Genomic DNA, 18302 nt, shown 5'->3' with positions numbered 1-18302 from the left:
TTTGGGATTTGAGTCTGTGTAAAAAAAACATTCCAATTTGAACCCGATGTTCTTCTGAAACCATCATTACAGGAGGTATTAAACTATTACAAGCTGTCTTTGACAACATAAAGGTTTTATGTAGAAGCAGAGTATACTGTACATAGTTGTCGAACATTAAAAGCTATTTTAAATGTGTGTGAAGTAATTCCAGTGTAAAGTCTGTCTGCTGAGTGAAATAGAAAAAAAAGGTGTGTTATGATGACACCTTTGCTTTTCCTGCTGATGCATTCAAAATGTCCGTTGTGAAAAAGACCTGTGGTGACCAGTTCACGAGCACAGAAAAAAAGATGCATGGGCTGCATGACAATAGCTGGACAGGTTCGCTGCACCACATTTGTAATGTCAGACACAAATATGTTGAAAAGCTCAAACAGCTCATGATCATGTCTCAATCATACCTACAGGGACCACCCGGGGCACCAGGAAGAGATGGATTAAAGGTGTGTGTTTGATTGACTGTCTCTGTGTGCTTGTGCGAGGCTGCAGCCACCAGCTGGTGTCCGAGTTGCTTTAGCTGCATCTTGGCTACACGTGCAGCTCAGACCGGATCACATATGTAGAGGATGCACTGTCTCCACAACGTGCTCTGTAAAGCTAATTTCATCAATGTTAAAATAACTATTACAGTGTCTACAAATAAGATGAAATTGTAAATTGTACACACACTGCACATTCTCACAGACAGGAACTGATACATTTGTCCTGTTTCTCATCTGCAGGGTGATAGAGGAGCTCCAGGTCCCAGAGGTCCACCTGTAAGTGTATTTCATGGATTACATACAGGCATAAATTCCTATTTGAAAGCAGTCTTTACAAAGTTAGAAATAATTTATAAATATTCATCATTGTGCCTCCTTATCTTAATCTAATTTTTTTTTCTCAATGCTCAATGTGTTAACACACTCTCGGTGAACCATAACACACAGGCCACATTAAACAGCTTCTTAATGTACCATCTGTCTCTAGGGACCACCCGGCTCCTTCGACTTCCTGCTGCTAATGATGGCCGACATCCGCAATGACATCATTGAACTGCAGGAGAGGGTGTTTGGTGAGCGGCGAGGCATCTCCCTGGACAATCCTCCTCAGTCCAGCGGGGAAGTGGATTTTGTAGAGTGGGGTTCTGGACAAGGAGATCTCGCGCTTAATACCTGACCTTTGATAAGCCTCTCGGAGTAACAGTCACTCCCCCCGGTGAAACGAACGCAAAAGTGACTATGTTGACAACACATGCTGGAAATTAAAGTGTCAGCATGTTTATAATCCCTCACCTCACAGCTGGATGGACACTGCAACGAGCCTCTCTGGACAGTATAAGCGAGAGAAATTAGAAATTTAAGACACCTCTTAACTGCTGCAAGCACTGTTTAACTGCATTTCGTGTGCCGTGGATGTGAGTGAGGGATGTGCGTGCGGGACAAAGAGTGAGAAAGATGCCGCATGAGCCTTTGTGTCTGAGCCTCTGAGCTGTGCCTCTGAGCTGAACCACTTCAAACGATGGACTTTATCGTCTACATCTCTTCCTGTTCCTGAGCCCATCCATGGAAGCTCTGCTGTGCCAGTCATGTTTTGCCTGCAGGGCGCTGGTTAAAAAAAGACCCAGGACTTGCACCGTTCACCTCATGTGCACCTGTCTGCAGCGTCCAGCGCTGAAGTCTGAGCCACAGAGCTGTTCTCTGGGGAAAACTCGGGCAATAATTCATGAGATTCATGAGCATGGTATTGTTGAACTTGTACAGTCTAACAATGCAGCTTCAGTTTGGATAGAAAAAAAACATTAAACAAGTTGAAGCTGTTGTTGTTTGCTGCTTAGAAAGAATGTAATATTGCGGTATTTAATACAGAAAGTGTCAATTTTATAACCCATGTTTTTAACCCAAAATCGATTGTAAGTATACTCCTTTTATGAACAGACTGATGAGGATCACTGCTGCACATATTCTCTTACATTTAGTTGGTCCGAACATTGTAGACATCAGAGCAAAGCTGCTGGAAAGGTTTGTTTATTTTTTTTTCACGATTATATTACTACGAAGCGGCTGCCAAGATGGGCTAACTCCTTAATAAAAATTGGTTTAAATTTTCTTTTCTTTTTTTGTGGGTTTTATAAACAGATTGACTTGCAAAAAAGTAACAAAGATTGCCAAAGCTGACAGAGATCAGCAGATGTGGATAAAAAGATAATGTATGGAACCTTGTTTTTCTATAATATTCGTTTGTTCATATTCTTAATTCGGCACATTAAATGATTTTTTATGTGATATCTGCATTAGCTCCAAACAGGATCAGTCCAACTTTTTTTCAACAAAATGAAAAACGCAGAAAAAGAAAGAAACACAACCATGTATTAAAGATGAAACATTAGAAACTATAAGTCTTGTTCACCCATGCTGCAGACTGCTTCAAAAACACAATATCATCAAAAACATTTATCAACCATTATCTATATCATCTATATAGCTATATCAAAACAGCAAAAAATGTTTAGCTCAACTCTGCAGTTTTCTTTGGCTCACATTTGGCCTTGAATGATGGTACTGGCATTGAGTAAGTGTGGCTGCCTAAACTCAGCCATCATATCCATTGGACATGACCCAAATCATAAATGCTCAAAATAAACATTTGACACTTGGTTCATATCTGGCCCAAATAACAATTGCCAGTGCTTAAAGTAGCACAGAATAGATCCAAATGAGTGTCCTGTTGTTTTTCATTTGGTCTCAGTTGTTAGCTGTCATTGAGAAGCAGTAATATGGCATGTTATCCTGTCAAATTAGATACCATCCAGATAGAAATTCTGAACAGAGGAAAAAAATGTCCATCTTAAGTTTATAATTTCCCAAAACAACACAGTGCATTGGCAGATATCGCAAATTTGATTTCTCCAATACAAAGCATGTGACAAGCTCTAGTAAACTCTTTGAAATTAATACTTCAACACGGACATTTTCCATACTACAGTTGGGATTGTAAAGGTTTCACTGCTGGATGAGTAGAGATAATAAAAAAGGACCTATATGAGTCTTTCTCTCCCCAAATCTTTGATACCAGTAGGAGACTTTAAACCTTTTGTGATGCAAGGAGTAAAAAAATCCCCACAGACAATAGATCCTATAGTCAATTCAAAGGCAAGCTGGGAGAGCTTTGTGAGGTAAGTCAGTTAGTAATACACTTTCATCCCTCATCAGTGACGGCCAACATGTCACTGAGCAGGGATTAACAGTTCATTTTCCACTAGTACCGTAAATTTTATTTGCTTACTGTCACCAGTAGAGGGGGCTAATACGCAGGTAATCCTTTAAAAAAAAGATGAATCAACATGACTGTGGATTTGTAAATATCAGCAAGGTATTCACTGGACTAATCAAATAAAGTTATTCATATACAAGCATAATTGCCAACCATTCCAAAAGTGCAAATGATAAAAATGACTATATTCTAGTGTTTATGTGCAGATGCTTTCATTTATCAACCTCCACAGTGCCTGTTGAACCATAGCGTGGTTGGGTGTCATTATGAAAGGTGTAAGCATCAGAGGTCAGAGGTCAGATGCTTGGGTATAAACAGCTGGAGAGATAATTATTGGCCCCAAGCTGTCAGTAAAGAGGCCTGTTTGGGCTTGAACCAACAACCAAAAAGATGCTGAAACCACACTGTGTCTGTGAAAAAAGACACACTTGGTGTTTGATCTGTGCAGCGACCTGATTCACGCTTTCTGGCCTTGAGTTGTGAGTTGGGCTGGGTTTATAGCTTTGATCCTGTCTGTAATGTTTGTCTGAAAGAGACCTACCTGCTATCCGTGTGCGTACGTGACTCTGTGTAATAAGTTTGTGTGGATTAGATATATCTAAGTATAGTATATAAGTTTATGTCCTAATACTTACAGGCGTGTGTGTGTTTGTGGGTGTGTGTGTTACTTGACAGGCTTCTCACCTAACAGATCCACCCACTGCCGTGCGGTCACTGCTCACAGTACAATCGTTGCTAGGACAACTGAGATCAGGAAAAACAACATGAAACAATTTAAGATGTCAGTAAGGGAAAAGCAAGAGACTGAAAGAGATTATCTCATTTCCTTCGCCACTTGTCATGCAATTGGAAGAATTCTATTCAGCTTCTAGGGGATGGTATAGGCAGTGTCACCAGAGTGCATCAGATGACACTGTCAGTTCACATAGCACCACTAACAACATACCATTTTTTTTATCAACACTGGATGATAAGAAATAAATAGCTTTGGTTTGCTATGTACCATCAATCTCTATTTAAAGCTCCTATCTCTGACAAGTAGATTTTACCCATATTTTCAATCCAGGGCCTTGGGATGCAACACTGATGCCGTACAGTGCGCAAAGTTGTGTAATTATTTGCGGACATTTTTAGATGAGAATAAAGATACAACAGATAAAGCTCGGCCAGACGTTTCCTGGTATGAGAAGAATTTCCGCACTGGCACACTGGGACCATCCATAAATACATCCTATGCACGAGAGGGCTGTCACTTCAAACATTCTGCCTCTCTGAGTGTGTGTGCGTTTATTTGTGCTTGATAATTGTGTGCCTATGTGCATGTTTGTCGGTGGGTATAATTCAAGGTGAGCATCTCTAAACTGGGGGGGTTTGAAGTGTGCTTCAGTGCATAGGTCCAGGTTGTCATGCAGCTATTATGTTCACTCTGAGCCAAGTTGTGCAATCTTCTGGACAATGAATCAAGACACACCCAGTCAGAACCAGAGTCTATCTCAACATCCCCCAATAGCTATTAAAAAAAAAAATTGAACAACATAGTGAGGAGTTAGTTACCACCGTCGCCTCAAAGCAAGAGGGTTCCTGGTTTGAATCCCAGCTGGGGCCTTTCTGTGTGGAGGTTGCATGTTCTTCCCGTGTACGCGTGTTCTCTCCGGGTACTCCGGCTTCCTCCCACCATCCAAAAACATGCATGTTGGTTAATTGGTGTCTCTAAATTAACCCTAGGAGTAAATGTGAGCGTGGGTTGTTGTTTGTCTCATTTGTCTCTGTGTGGCCCTGTGATGGAATGGCAACGTGCCCAAGGTGTAACCTACCTCTCGCCAAATGGAAGCTGGGACAGGTCCAAGCTCCCCCGCGACCCTAAATTGAATTTAGCAGATGGATGGAAAACCGATGGATGGATATTGTGGATGGAGCTCTTCTTCTCATAAAAAAAAACAGATTAATATTAACATGAAGTTACCATGCTTATGAGATTTTTAAGGATAGTCCATCATGGTGAACGTCATTTGTAGTTGTGCCAACAGTCATGAGGAAAGTACACATATGAGTGAAAACGTGGGATGGCCTGGTGACCTCACTATGAATTTTTAGAACAGATATTCTTTGGGTATGTTCTCATTGCCACGCTATAGAGACGTTTTTTGTTTTTTAATTTATCTGACCCATTTGATTTCTTTCAGAGTTGTGTGTACTTGTGATAAAAAAGGATTTCATTGATACCAACGACATTATCAATGCTGCCTGTTGATCCAGTTCTTTATCTTTTCCCTTAATATCATTGACCCAATTTTCTGTAAGGAAATTCGTCTATTTCTTGTCCTTCTCCATCCTTCCTAAATAACTTGACAAATGGTTGCTGTCATATAGAACTAATTATAATTCATATCTCAGATTTTCTGGTGCACAGATTGTCAGGAGGCAGCCACCTTTGGACAATAAGTTTTTTTTTTCTCAAAGCTGTAAGGCACGAGGTTACATTAAAATAGAAAAGAATGTTTGGCCCAAACATGGCCCACTTCTGCAGTTATCTTTTGCCCACATTCACAAATTTGATGAAATAACTTCAGTTTCAAAATTGTTTGTGTCCCAATCTGATCCTCCAAGTTGTCTCACAAACTAGTATTTTTGTTGTTAATAGAAATGTCTTCGCCAAAAAGTTGTTTTTTTTTCAGTGTGGCATTGTGTTCACCTGAAAGTCAGAAGCAATATACCTGTAGTTTAGATTGTGAACCCTTAAATCTGAACTGTTGTAAATCAGAATTTAACTGGAATTTAACACTCTTACAAGTGATGTGAACGTATCTTTGTTTCATGCTATTCCTCATTTCCTATTGTCCCACTTGCCTATTTCATAATACAATACCAAGAAGAAGGTGATAAGGTATCAAGGAACTTCCAAGACGATGATACTTAAAGAAAATACTGTGAAGTGTTACATGGTTAAACGTTAAACGTATATAGTCCGTGTATCTGTTGTTTGTAGTAAAACATGCATACTGCAGTCAAAAATCTTTTGTAGAAATCAGTGAAGGATATTGTTCTCTAAGAAAAACAAAGGACAACAGAATTCTGGGACCATCAGCACACACACTCACATTCACCGTAACTGAACTACATCACTCATCTGTAGGTAGTTCGTCCTTTCACTAGTTTAGGCTCAACAGCTTTTCTCTGACCATCTTTCCCAGAATCAGAAAGTATTATTTCCTTATCAACGTTTTCACAATATAATATGGACGTAATTGTTTTTTAAAGTATCTCTTGTATGCAGACTTCTAGAAATTCCCTTGCACTTCTTGTTTTATTTTTGCCATGCAGTAACTGGGTAAGTACACTTATCATGTGAGAAGAAACCTGAGCTGTGCTGGAGCTTTTCTCCACAAAGTCAAGCTGCAAATGCACAGCAAAGCTTATTTCACTTCAAATTAGCACTTTGAAAAGCTTGCAACAGGAGAAAGACAAGTACCACTGTACATCGTATTTACACCGTATTTACATTGAAATTGGAAGAAAAATGACATCTTATTGTATTATTTTGTCAAAAACACATGCACATCAGCAAAGAATGTTTTTCCTCCTTTGCAATGCCAGGTCTTAAATGCAGCTGCCGTCAGTGTCTCTAGGATTTCAGAAAGTGAAATACAGCTCAATAAACTTGAGATCAGGCGAATGCCTCAGCCACTGAAGAATAACTAATTTCTTAAAAATGATGTTCTGCAAATAAACATTGGTAAAATAAAACATTTCTCCTTCTATAGTGCACACCTGTGCCTCTTTTTACACTGCTCTGGTGCACACTGTCATTCAACAAATGGAGGAATAGTGCAAGGTCGCATCAGCTCCCTTGGTAAAAGTCACTTATACTTCTGTGATGGCAGCATTAATGCAGAAAAGTTAATTGAAATTTTGGCACAAACATCTGCTGCTTTCAAGACAATATCTTCTCCAGGGACGTCAAACGCATTTTTTCAACAAGATCATGCAAAATCACATTCTGCACCCATCAAAAAGGCATGGCTGCAGAAGAAGAGGGTACGAACACTGGACTTGTCTGCCGGCACCCCTGACCTGTTCCCAATGCATCTGTTTTAACAAAGAAAATTTAGTTGAATTGACAAAACACAATATTTTGAGTTCATAGTGTGTAATGACATAAAAGAAAATGCAAATCAAAGAATCTATGCGTTAATTAAATAATTACCTTTTTTTTCCATATCAACTTCTTCGGTTTTAAGATGGTTGATTATGTAAACAAAAATGTGCAGCCCACTAAATATTGCTTAATCGCAGTGCAAGTTGCAACAAAGTAATTTGGACATTCTGTATCAAACCAACAAGCGCAAGTAATTTAGATAGTTTGAGGTGGCACAGAAAGTTTATATAATCAGATGTCGCACGTCAGCAGAAATGGGAAAAAGATGCCTGAACAGCCACTCTCATTCATAAAGATTTAGGTATTTTCAGGGTGCTGTAGCGGCTGCAGGTCTTGGGTAAATCACAGGTGTTCATCATCACTGCAGTATTTACATGCGTGCGACAAGAAGAGGGAGAACACACAAATTTACCATGCAACCACACATGCACAAACAATTTCCCTCACGAAACTCAGGCATGCTACAGAACACCTGACAGGTGCAGGCGTGGCTTGCTGCAAGACACGCTATCTTGACACGCTAACTCATTCTTAAATCTGTGCTACGTGCCTGCAGTCAAGTGCTAAGCACCATAGTTTACTCTCTGAAGCCTGTTCCTCCTCCAGTCGTTGTCTCTGGTCACACCCTCTTCCGAATGTAGGCCGACTTCTGTCATTCTGCTCATTATGGAGCTGCTCCTGAGAATTTGAGCTTATCTGATGACTAATGTACCTTTTAGCTGTGTCTAAAACATGCTACCAATCCCATGATCAGTATGTATTATCTGAAGTCCTGCAGGTTAAGAAACCATTGCATGAAGCTCTGACAGAGACACTGATCCTTTAATAAAGAACTGACATTACAACCGTGGCAACACTGACATTATATTCAAAGATGCTATCTACAAATTTCCTGGCACATTTAAAACAGAAACAATATAACATCTGTTAGGAATGCTTATGATGAAGTTGCCAAAAGCTTATACTTACCTTCACAAGAAAGTTGCACCTGACCGGTATCGTTATGGGGGTATTGGATAGAAAAATCTGAGAGGGTGGATTAATGGCAACAGGTTGTGTAAACTCCCTTGCCCTGAGGCATTTGGTCTTAATACACCTTGGCTTCCTCTGTCATTTACAAGCTGTTCGCATGCACACAGTACAGAAAAGTGTGAAAAACCGGATGAGCAGGTCCACAGTTCTCTAGTCTTTTTTGGGGGGTGGGGGTGAGTGCTGCCTGAGGCTGCTGAGTTGCCTTGCGTGAGGACAACAGATTCATCTTCTTTCTTGACCTCCTGATCTGGCCTGTGGCAGCAGCCCCTTTACAACGCACTTTTGTCATTTTACTTTCTCAAAGGCATGCATATTCTAAATCACAGGGGGTAAACATGTGTGGCACTGTGGTGCATCTTCGTCATTAGTACTTGAACTTTCAATGAAAACCTGTTCACAACTTTGTTATGCACTTACTTGCATAGGTTCTAGGAAGCCCAGTCTATCACATTTTATGGAGGAAAATTGGGAGATGGCAACATGAGTAAGCTCTTATTGTGTGTTGGGGAACATGATGGTAATCTATGAATATTGAAACCTATAAGCCCTAACCATTTGTATACATAACCATCTATTATCGATTATAATCCAAATTATGTGTTTTAAACCTAATATCCCCAACTATTTGTGAGTGATCGAAGTAGAAAATTGAAAGTCTCGAGCGGGTCTCAGTCCAGTGATCTCTTGAATGACTCCTCTGTTCCCTACATCAATATTAAGAACTAACAACTGTGTCATGTGTACGTTCTTATGAAGAAAGCCATTGCCATTGAATGTAATCAAGTAAGAACAAGCGGCAGATTAACGTAATCATGTAGTGAGAACATGGAGAGGAGTTGAGGGTATACCTCATCAAGAAAGTGTGTTTCTGTGTAAATGAAGAGAAACGAGTGTGGAAAACATTTTCATGGCATAATTTGAAAGTCTTTCTTATGTAACTGCAACTTCTCTCAAGCTGTCAGCCTGGATCTATAATGTGCAGTCTTAACTGAAAAAGATTTTGCTCTTGAGCAGGATTTTAATGTATGAACCAAGAACATTTATCTGTCCTTAAAATGCGTGCTAATCAATAGTTTTTCATTAACATGAACTATTTGTTAAGTGAAAGTTGTAACTGTAAGTTAATCATCTACATGTATTCCCCACAGTTCCCTCTGCTTTCTAGAATTTTTACTTTTTGGTTTTACACCCCCAAAACTGTACAGCTTTGGCTCATTCTCATTAGCATGGGTCTCAGCAGGCCTCTTTTTCTCACTGTTTTCTACCTGACCAAACAGCACACAGATCAAATTTGCGGTTAGCAGGTGAAAGTAAAACCAGACACTTACCTCAGGATTTGTTGTCACCTAAAAGTTCTAAAAACACAGTGACTTATAGTACTTATATTAATAATTTGTCTAAAAAGAAATCTCAACATTAATGCTAACATTGTTTTGTGCTTGCTGGAGAGGAACAGCTTGCAAGCATGTTTGCTAAAGCCTTAAAAAGTACATCAAAGGCATTGTAGATTTATTTAAAACTACAGTTAGGATGACTAAAAATTGGGTACCGTGTTTGTAAAGTTGTTTAAACCTTTGCTTTATCTTTACTGAAAATTCAGATGTGACTTGAGTTAGTCTGTTAGCTGACAAACCCAGAGAACGTTTTTCATGCACAGTGGAAAATAGGAGAGCTTTTCCAACACCACACACAAACACAGACATTCCACCATATATAGACTGATTTATGACACAAGCAGGGGACATAAAAAAATTCAAAATGATTTTCTTAGACTGCATACTTGGTTACTAGTTACAGTGATCGTGATCCAAGTAAAAGATTTTACCAAGGCAACTATAAAGCTGTGTTTGTCATGCTCCTATGTTCAGTGATGTCGATGCAACTGTCAGGAGTCTATCTCCTCTTGTTTGTAGTCCTGTAGTCTGTCGTCCTGTCATCTTATATATATCTTAAATATATTTTAACATAAATGTGCTATGTATCCATAGTTTGGAACAATTTACTGCCAGCTGATGTATTTGGACATATGCTGGTGGTTTCTCTCAGCCTTTGGAGGTAACTGTGTGTGGACTGTGTTGGATTCATTATTGCTGCAAGCTGCAGCTTCTCAGCGTAATATTTTTCATGTCAGCTGCGAGAACTGCCAGATGTCTATCAAAGCAGGTGTTAAATGGAGAAAAAAAAAGAAAGCATATGTATGAATGTTACATAGGTATTCAACAGTAATTTCAGTTGTTTTTAAGATAGGTGCAAAATAGTGAAACACTATGTAAAATAGAGGCCAATTTATTGAATTAGTCAAAGTCAGAGGAGCAAACATGGAGTAATTGTGTCTTTTCCCCCAAAGTTCATATATATATTATTTATGTACATAAATACATGTATACTGGAACAGTTTTCGTGATGGCCTCAACCTTGTGAAAATATTTGTAATGTTTTGGTAATTGTATGAAATGTTCTCATTGTGATTTCAACAATAATGCTAAACAGTAAAAAAAAATGTAATGTACAGGTAGTGAACCTGTCTCCAAATGACAATAGGAAAGTGGTACAATGTAAATAAAAACAGAATGTGACAGGTTGCAAATGAGTTTAAAGCTCTCATATTGTAATAGTAAAGCACTGCTTTGATGAAATATCTAATGCCTTTCCAGATGTGCAAGTGACACAATGTTTACTAATCACTTACATAAAATCATGGGTTCTGGCTTCAGGACTGTTACAACTGGTAACAGGTGAGCTTGTACTCTCTGTCAGACAAAGGAACTCGAAATGTTCTCTGCCATCTCACTTCCCCTAAAGCTCCTTTACTTTTCATGGCAAATATATATGAGTCCATCATAATCTGTATGAAAAATTGACATAAGTGGACAAGCTTTCCATGATGTCAATCATTGGATTGTGAAGCTTTCTTGGCCTTTGAGACCATAGTTAGTGCAGAGGGTGTAGGTGGAGAGTGATCCTTGAAAGCTGATCATTTAAGAGACATAAGTCCTCCAAAAAGACACACTTTTTGGAGGACTTATATCTCTTAAATTATTACATTATTTTCTGAAGAACCACTAGCACACTGAATAGACTAAGGAACCAAGATATCAATATCTTAATGACTCATTGGAAAAATGTAAAGGTGATAGAGAAAGGTTGAATGGGGCATTAATCCTTGTTCTATGATGTGATATGTAGCCCCAAAAAAATTGGTTGGGTCTGTAATGGCTCAGAACCTCCCTAAAAGGCTCTTTGAAACAGCTATGTTACTATGCTGGGTTTAGAATGCGTCGTTTGCCCTTACTGGCTTCGTTTCAGAGCTTATCTGGCAACCTCATTATGAAATGCAGGTAGGTGTTGGCGCTATTCGGTTGCCGTTGCTTGATTGGCTGCCCTTGCTCTCACTGAAAAGAAAGCTCATTCCCTTTAGATGAACAAGCCAGAGCTAACGTGCAATTCTTACAACAGGAATATGGCACAACACACATTTAAAACAAAATAAAATGTGATACTTACAGGCTGTACTGAGTGCTGGGGTTGATTTTGTTGCAAAGTTGGAACTGACCCTCTACTGAGCATTAAATTCTGCTCGGAATCGTGCAAGGCTTGTGAAACTGTACTCCGTGAAATGCGCAGAGCAAAGAAAAAGTCGGCGGTTGTATGTACTGGGGATGCTGTTAAAAATAAATAAAAGCCATTGATCGCGAACGTTGCGTTCCGGGGGAAGAATATGTAACGATCATAGTCCGCTTTCACAGCCTTGGAAGGCACACCTGTTTCTGTTTCTCGCCGAAGGGGCGTGTCTGAAAGGGGGTGGCTGTGGATTTGGGTGTGGGGGGGCGATTGCGGCAAAAGATACGTCACTTAATGCTCAAACACGGATTTGCCCATTTTCTGGCAGCAATTCAAAAAAGAGGGAGTACTTGAAACAGATGTTCTGACACTTGCTGGCACTTCGTGTGTACTCCCCACAGCGGGGGGACTCAGAACTAACACCAAAAACGTGAAAAAGATGATTTTGATTCTCTATCCCCTTTAAGTGCTTTCGCAAGAGAAAGCTTACAATTTTTGTGTGGGAGTCTGAGGCCCCATCCACACGTAGCCGGGTATCTGCTAAAACGAATATATTTTTCTACGTTTGGACTGTCATCCACATGAAAACGCATAAAAACGCATCGTAAACAAATGTTTTGAAAAACTCCGGGCAAAGTAAAGATTTTTGAAAACTCCGTTTATGCAGCTGCGTGTAGACAGAGATAACCGGAGTTTTGCGTTTTCGAACGTCACAATATACGCCAAAACAACATCAAATCTGCTTTAAAGTCTAAAGTGCGACCTTTGTTTACTGAAGAAGCATGGATGTCTTGAGAACTGTGGTGGTTATTATTGTGCAGGCGCTGTTTACTGCCTTGATTTTACACGCCCAAGTCGTACTCCCAGAGGAATGGCGTGACAATTTCGCATGTCCCGGTCCTCACTCCTGTCGCTGTCGGAATTATTACGTCCTCATATCGAGGGGCAGTCCACTGTCATGCGATCACCTGTCAGTGTGCTCAAAAAAGTTGCGTGCACACTTTGCGCAAAACAGCAAATGCGAGGTAATGTGGATACAAATTATTTTATAAACGATGGGGGGGAAACATTCGGTTTTAAAAAATACCCGGCTACGTGTGTACATAGCCTAAGAGAGTCAGATATGTTTTGGAGTCAGTGCCCCCAGAAGGTCATTTGTGGCACCTCTGCATCCGTCTAATGTCTGAAGATGTCTTTTATACATCATTTATAGTCTACAGTGACAACATTAACACGTTAGAAACTCATAGTAGACATTTCAATATGTGCTGATGATGACGATATGCTGACATAGTTACATAAGGATCTGGGAGCCCAGGAGACAGCACATCAGTGTCTTTATATTTTTAGTGAAAAGAAATGGCTACTTCTTTTTTGCAGAATAACAGAATCAATTCCAATACACAGCTTTAGCATCTTTCATTGACTTGCACATGAGTCAGGCTAAGGACATGAGTTTTGCATCCCTGTGTGTGCACGTGGTCCTAACCAACTTTTGGGTCAGCTGGACTGAAGCTGCTCCTGGATGCGCATGTTATTAGCCTACAGCATGTTCTACAGGTGTGGATAACAATTATTTACATGAAAGGTCTCTGTTCAAAACAATCGTCTGCTTCGTTCTGCAGGTCATCCTCTTCTTAGTCTGGTCTACTGATTTTCCTGACCGGAGCTCAACTGGAGATTCAGGTGCATGCTTAGTCAGCATGTTTTGTCCACCAGTTACAAATATGGGGTCTGCAGGTAGTCAAATACGAAATGATCCTGCAGACCTTTGGTGAGGACGACAAAAAAGAAACCCCACCAAGCTGGAGTCAGTCTCATTTTGGGCTGTGTGATGTCATCAGTAATTAACTTGTTTTTCAATGTTTGCGAAATTGGACGTGAATGAATGTGGTTTAAAGGAGAACTCCGGGGCATTTGAAGCGCATTTCCATTGCTAGAGGTTGTCAAATACTGATAGTAGGACACAGACAGGTGCAAATCTGCACTCCCTGGCCCTCATTTATCAAACTTGCGTAAGACAAAAAACGTGCGTAGGTCATGTGTACGTTCTTTTCTGCGCAAAGGTTGGCATTTATCAAATCCATCGTGAGCGCAGGAAAGATGAAATCGCCACGACAGGTCTGAGGCCGGTGTACGCACTTTTCCATTTTGACTTGCGGTGACTGCAATAGCATACATAAACAGCAGCGTCACTAGTGCGTGCCTCAGGAGTCGCAACAAATCCCTAGGTTAAAATTACAGACTTATCACTTCAAAGAAGGTCCATGTTTTATTTGACTTCAACATAAATATAAACATAAACGCAAATTAAATAAATTAAAAAAAGTACAACTCCGTAATTGGAAGAGTGATGGCTCATTATTCAACCGCGCACCCTCACACCGAACAGGAGAGGCGCTTTAACACTGCGCATACGCGCACGCGTGCCACTGTGGAGAGGTGTATAGGGCTCCTAAAGCTGGATCTGTCTCTCGGCTGCTGGGGGGAACCCTATACGCCCGAAAAGGTATGCAATATTATTATTGCATGCGGGGATCTCCATAACATTGCCCAAAAAAAATGGAGTGCCATTTCCAGATGTACATCCAGAGGACCCCGCACCCAGAGATCCCTTCCACCTGCCTGCACAGCCAAGAGCGTTCAGGAGGAGAAAGGAACTTATTCAGCGATTCTGACTTTTGGTAAGCATTCTGTTATTCAAGGAAAAAAGAAAGGAGAACAACGATTTCTTTCAGCATTTATTCTGTGACTTCAGTGTTTCATTTATGTCTTTCAATGTACTGTCGATAGATTGCATGGTGTGTGTTAAAGCCATCATCCACTTCACGATCTCTGTTTGTCTTTCTAGGACCCCTGTGGTCAACACGGCTGGCCGGTGTGAAGCCTGATTTATACTCGGAAACCAGGTCGTCTGCGTGTGTGTCGCAGTTAACGCAGACACTACGCAGACACTCTGATGCACCTCCTCAAAATTGTAACCGTGACGATTCTTTCCCTCTCTGCCAGCTCCAGTAGTAGCAATATTTCTTCTATTTCTAGATCGATCAGCTACATCTCAATCAAAGTGCGCATTCGTCCAGTCGTCATTGTTGTTGAATGACCTCCGTAACCGTAACACCCACAATCCTAGCTCAATCGTGATTGTCCCTCTTGCGTTGTGGCGTGGGATTAACATAGCGCAGACAGTGCTTCAAGACATAAATCAAAAATAACTGCGTCGTGTCTGCGACAAGCTCACTGCGACACACTGCTGCGAAGTATACACGAGCCTTGACGCTGCAGACCGGGGGGCAGAGGCAGAGGCTTCGGATGTTGACGGGGCCGCGTATTCGTCGCGCGGGTTGCCCGGATGCCACTTCGGATTCATCTGTGAATGAAAAATATTAGTTTGATTAGGAACCTCATTTGTGTTGAATATTAAAGCAACTGTGTTATTTAAACGTCATGGGTGTGCAGTCATTCTTACCATTCTCGAGCTCTGACATGGGCGCATCAGTGTCAAGTTTCCCTGGCACGCCCGATGAGGACGTAGCTCCGATCAGGCCAGCCACCCTCTCCTCCAAGGCACTCAAATCCAAACCTGGATCGGACCCCCCCCCCCTCTTTTTTTGGCCAATTTCATATCGGACCACTTCTTCCTGATCTTATTGGAGAAAAAGTAAAACATCGTTCAATTTTAGATTTCATTTAATCTGGAGTTTATCACATTTTATTGACCATCATAGTAGGGGAAAATACATAACTCGTCCGGTCTGCGATTTACATCGCCAACGCTGTTGACAGCCTTTCGTCTATCCATGTCGCAAACTCTAGAGGTGCGGCCTCTCAACCCCCTTTTGTAGAAGGCGTGGTTAGGATCATTACGATGGATTTCAGCCGCCGGATTTATCAACAGCCGCTCGGTTTTACGATGGGATTGGTGTGGTACGCATGTTCTGTAAATCTCACTTGAGCCTCTGCGTACGACGAGTTCTCCGCTCATATATACGATGCTTTCTACGACGGCTTGATAAATGAGGGCCCCTGTGTGGAGAAAAACTGCGTTCAAGTATTTAAAACATTACAACAATACATGCCCAGTAATATTGTTGTAATGTTTTAAATACTTGAACGCAGTTTTTCTAGAGAAGATAATTGTTTTGTATATGGGATTATCGTCCATCGACTCTTTTGGGCTTTCACATGCGCGAGCGTACAACTAACCGGTGAGTATGCTGTTTATAAAGTTGTTTTGTAACGTCCCCATGCCAGTAATGTGAGAACCATGCATATGGTTTTGATGGTAAGGCTTGTGACTTTATTGTCGGATGGTTTATAAAGTGGTGTGACGTTTCTGCAGTGTGCAAGTTGTTGTTTTACGTGGAAGGGTTAGCGCTTGCCCCTAGCCACCACGTATTAAGGCTGATTCTTAAGGCGGTAGCATGGTTGCCGCGTCTGTCACGGCGGTGTCGCACCGTGACGTCAAAATGACGTTTCAGGCTTGGCGCTTCCCTTGAAAAGACGGTGCAGCGCGTTGTCGTGCACCAGTCGATTTTTGTAACTTGGCGGCGCCGAGCACAACGAACCGGATGGACCGATGTGAGACCAGGCTCAGTGAGGAGGTGCATTTGTACAGGCAGCTGTACGAAACTGCAGTGAAACAGCACAGGGAGCACGTAAACTCCCCAAACTGGTGCACAGAGATTGGCAGAACTTTGGGGAAAGAGGGAGAGTTCTGTAAGAATGTGTGGAAGAAGCTACGGGACAGATACGTGAAGGCAAAGAAGAGGGCAGAGACTCTGTTGATGCCGGGGGCTTCAAACCTTCACCTCTTTTAACTGAATTAAAAAATTAAAATGATCCGAAAACTGAAGCAGTATCATTAATTACAGTATTCCTGCTCTTGACAGCGGCATTGTTTTCTTCTCCACTTTCGTGGTTGTAGAGTAGAGGTAACCTTCACGTAGCAGCGCCACCTATGTGACGGAGAAAATTGCAACTACTGGCGCGCAACGACTTGCGCCACTATATAGGGTCCTATGGCGGGCACGAACTCGTGACATCATCAACACTGCTCGCGCGAGCAGACGCAGCAACCATGCTTGAGCCTTAACTCGGCGCAACCTCGCTCTTACTAGCTGGTCGCAAATGGCGCAAACGGTCACGTGACCCAAAATTCCGCCACGCCCCCCGTCGTAAGCTAGAAAATCCTCGCTCGTCGCAAGGTCGCGCACACAACTTTTTTTCTGACTTCACGCGCGCTCAACCGGAAACAGCTGACCAAGAAAAAGAAAAAATGAACACTGCAGAGACCGCGGTGACCGAGAGGGTGCGCCTCCACAAACATCTGTACGACACGTCTATGAAGTTACACTGGGACAACGTTTGACAAAGTTCGTCTTGTTGCAAAGGACGAACATTCCACCTTCTCTTCTGTTTTTGCCGCAGCCGCTTAGCTCTGAGATACATATACAGTTCTACACCCAGAGTAAATTCATTCCGCATCAGATGTGCCAGCCTCTGCTGACGTGACACCACAGGTGGCATTGTGTATGCTTTCTTCGTATGCTTTTCTTCGTCCGGTTCTTCAGCTTGTTTCCTCAACAGTGACGCCCGCTGGTCTGGAGAGAACTGCAAATGTGACGCATACTCGGTGCAAACTGCGCTTATGAGCTGAAGGAACTGTGAAGGGGCTGGCGCTTTCGGTGACGTCATTAATGGTTCTCGAGCCAGAACAGTTGCGCGGTTGCGCCGAGTAAGAATCAGGCTTTAGCTTCACATGACAGGCTGAGCGAACAGCGCGATCTCCACACAGGGAGCGCAGATTTGCACCTGTCTGTGTCCTACTATCAGTATTTGACAACCTCTAGCAATGGAAATGCGCTTCAAATGCCCCGGAGTTCTCCTTTAAGAGTGTGTGACAAGCCTGAATTTCATGAGGCAGCATGCATTGCATCCAGGTGATCCCTGACGTTTGGAACTGTAGCAACAATTGATCACAAGATCAAATATGGGATCAGTCAAAGCCTATGCTGCTGTTTTAAAAGTTAAACTAATCCCAACTTTCCACCTAAAGCTACAGCAGCAAAGCAATGCAACACAGTAATCTCAGTAATCAATTCAGCAAAGCAAGGTGTCACTACATTCAAAATTAATGGGAAGTGAGATTGTTGATGCTTAAAAAGTGTACCTGTGAATCCCACTCCATGCTTGAGACACAGGAACCCTGCAACTTGAACTGTAAACCAAACTGTTTGCAACAATACAGAAATATATTGAG

At 41.5% G+C, this 18302-nt stretch overlaps 1 protein-coding gene across 1 annotated transcript in view; it reads left to right on the top strand.

Annotated features, from left to right (window-relative positions):
- The window catches only part of LOC142385417 (collagen and calcium-binding EGF domain-containing protein 1-like), a 40183-nt gene extending 37126 nt beyond the window's left edge, over nt 1-3057 (top strand). The window contains exons 9-11 of the mRNA XM_075471959.1: nt 447-482; nt 762-797; nt 1009-3057. Of these exons, the coding sequence (XP_075328074.1) occupies nt 447-482; nt 762-797; nt 1009-1197 (261 nt within the window). The 3' untranslated portion in view covers nt 1198-3057. The remainder of the gene's footprint in view (nt 1-446; nt 483-761; nt 798-1008) is intronic.
- The last annotated feature ends 15245 nt before the right edge of the window (nt 3058-18302 follow it).

Source organism: Odontesthes bonariensis, chromosome 1 (assembly GCF_027942865.1).
Source record: "Odontesthes bonariensis isolate fOdoBon6 chromosome 1, fOdoBon6.hap1, whole genome shotgun sequence".
In the NCBI taxonomy this organism is placed as follows: Eukaryota; Metazoa; Chordata; class Actinopteri; order Atheriniformes; family Atherinopsidae; genus Odontesthes; species Odontesthes bonariensis.
This window is presented reverse-complemented; position numbering and strand designations above follow the sequence as displayed.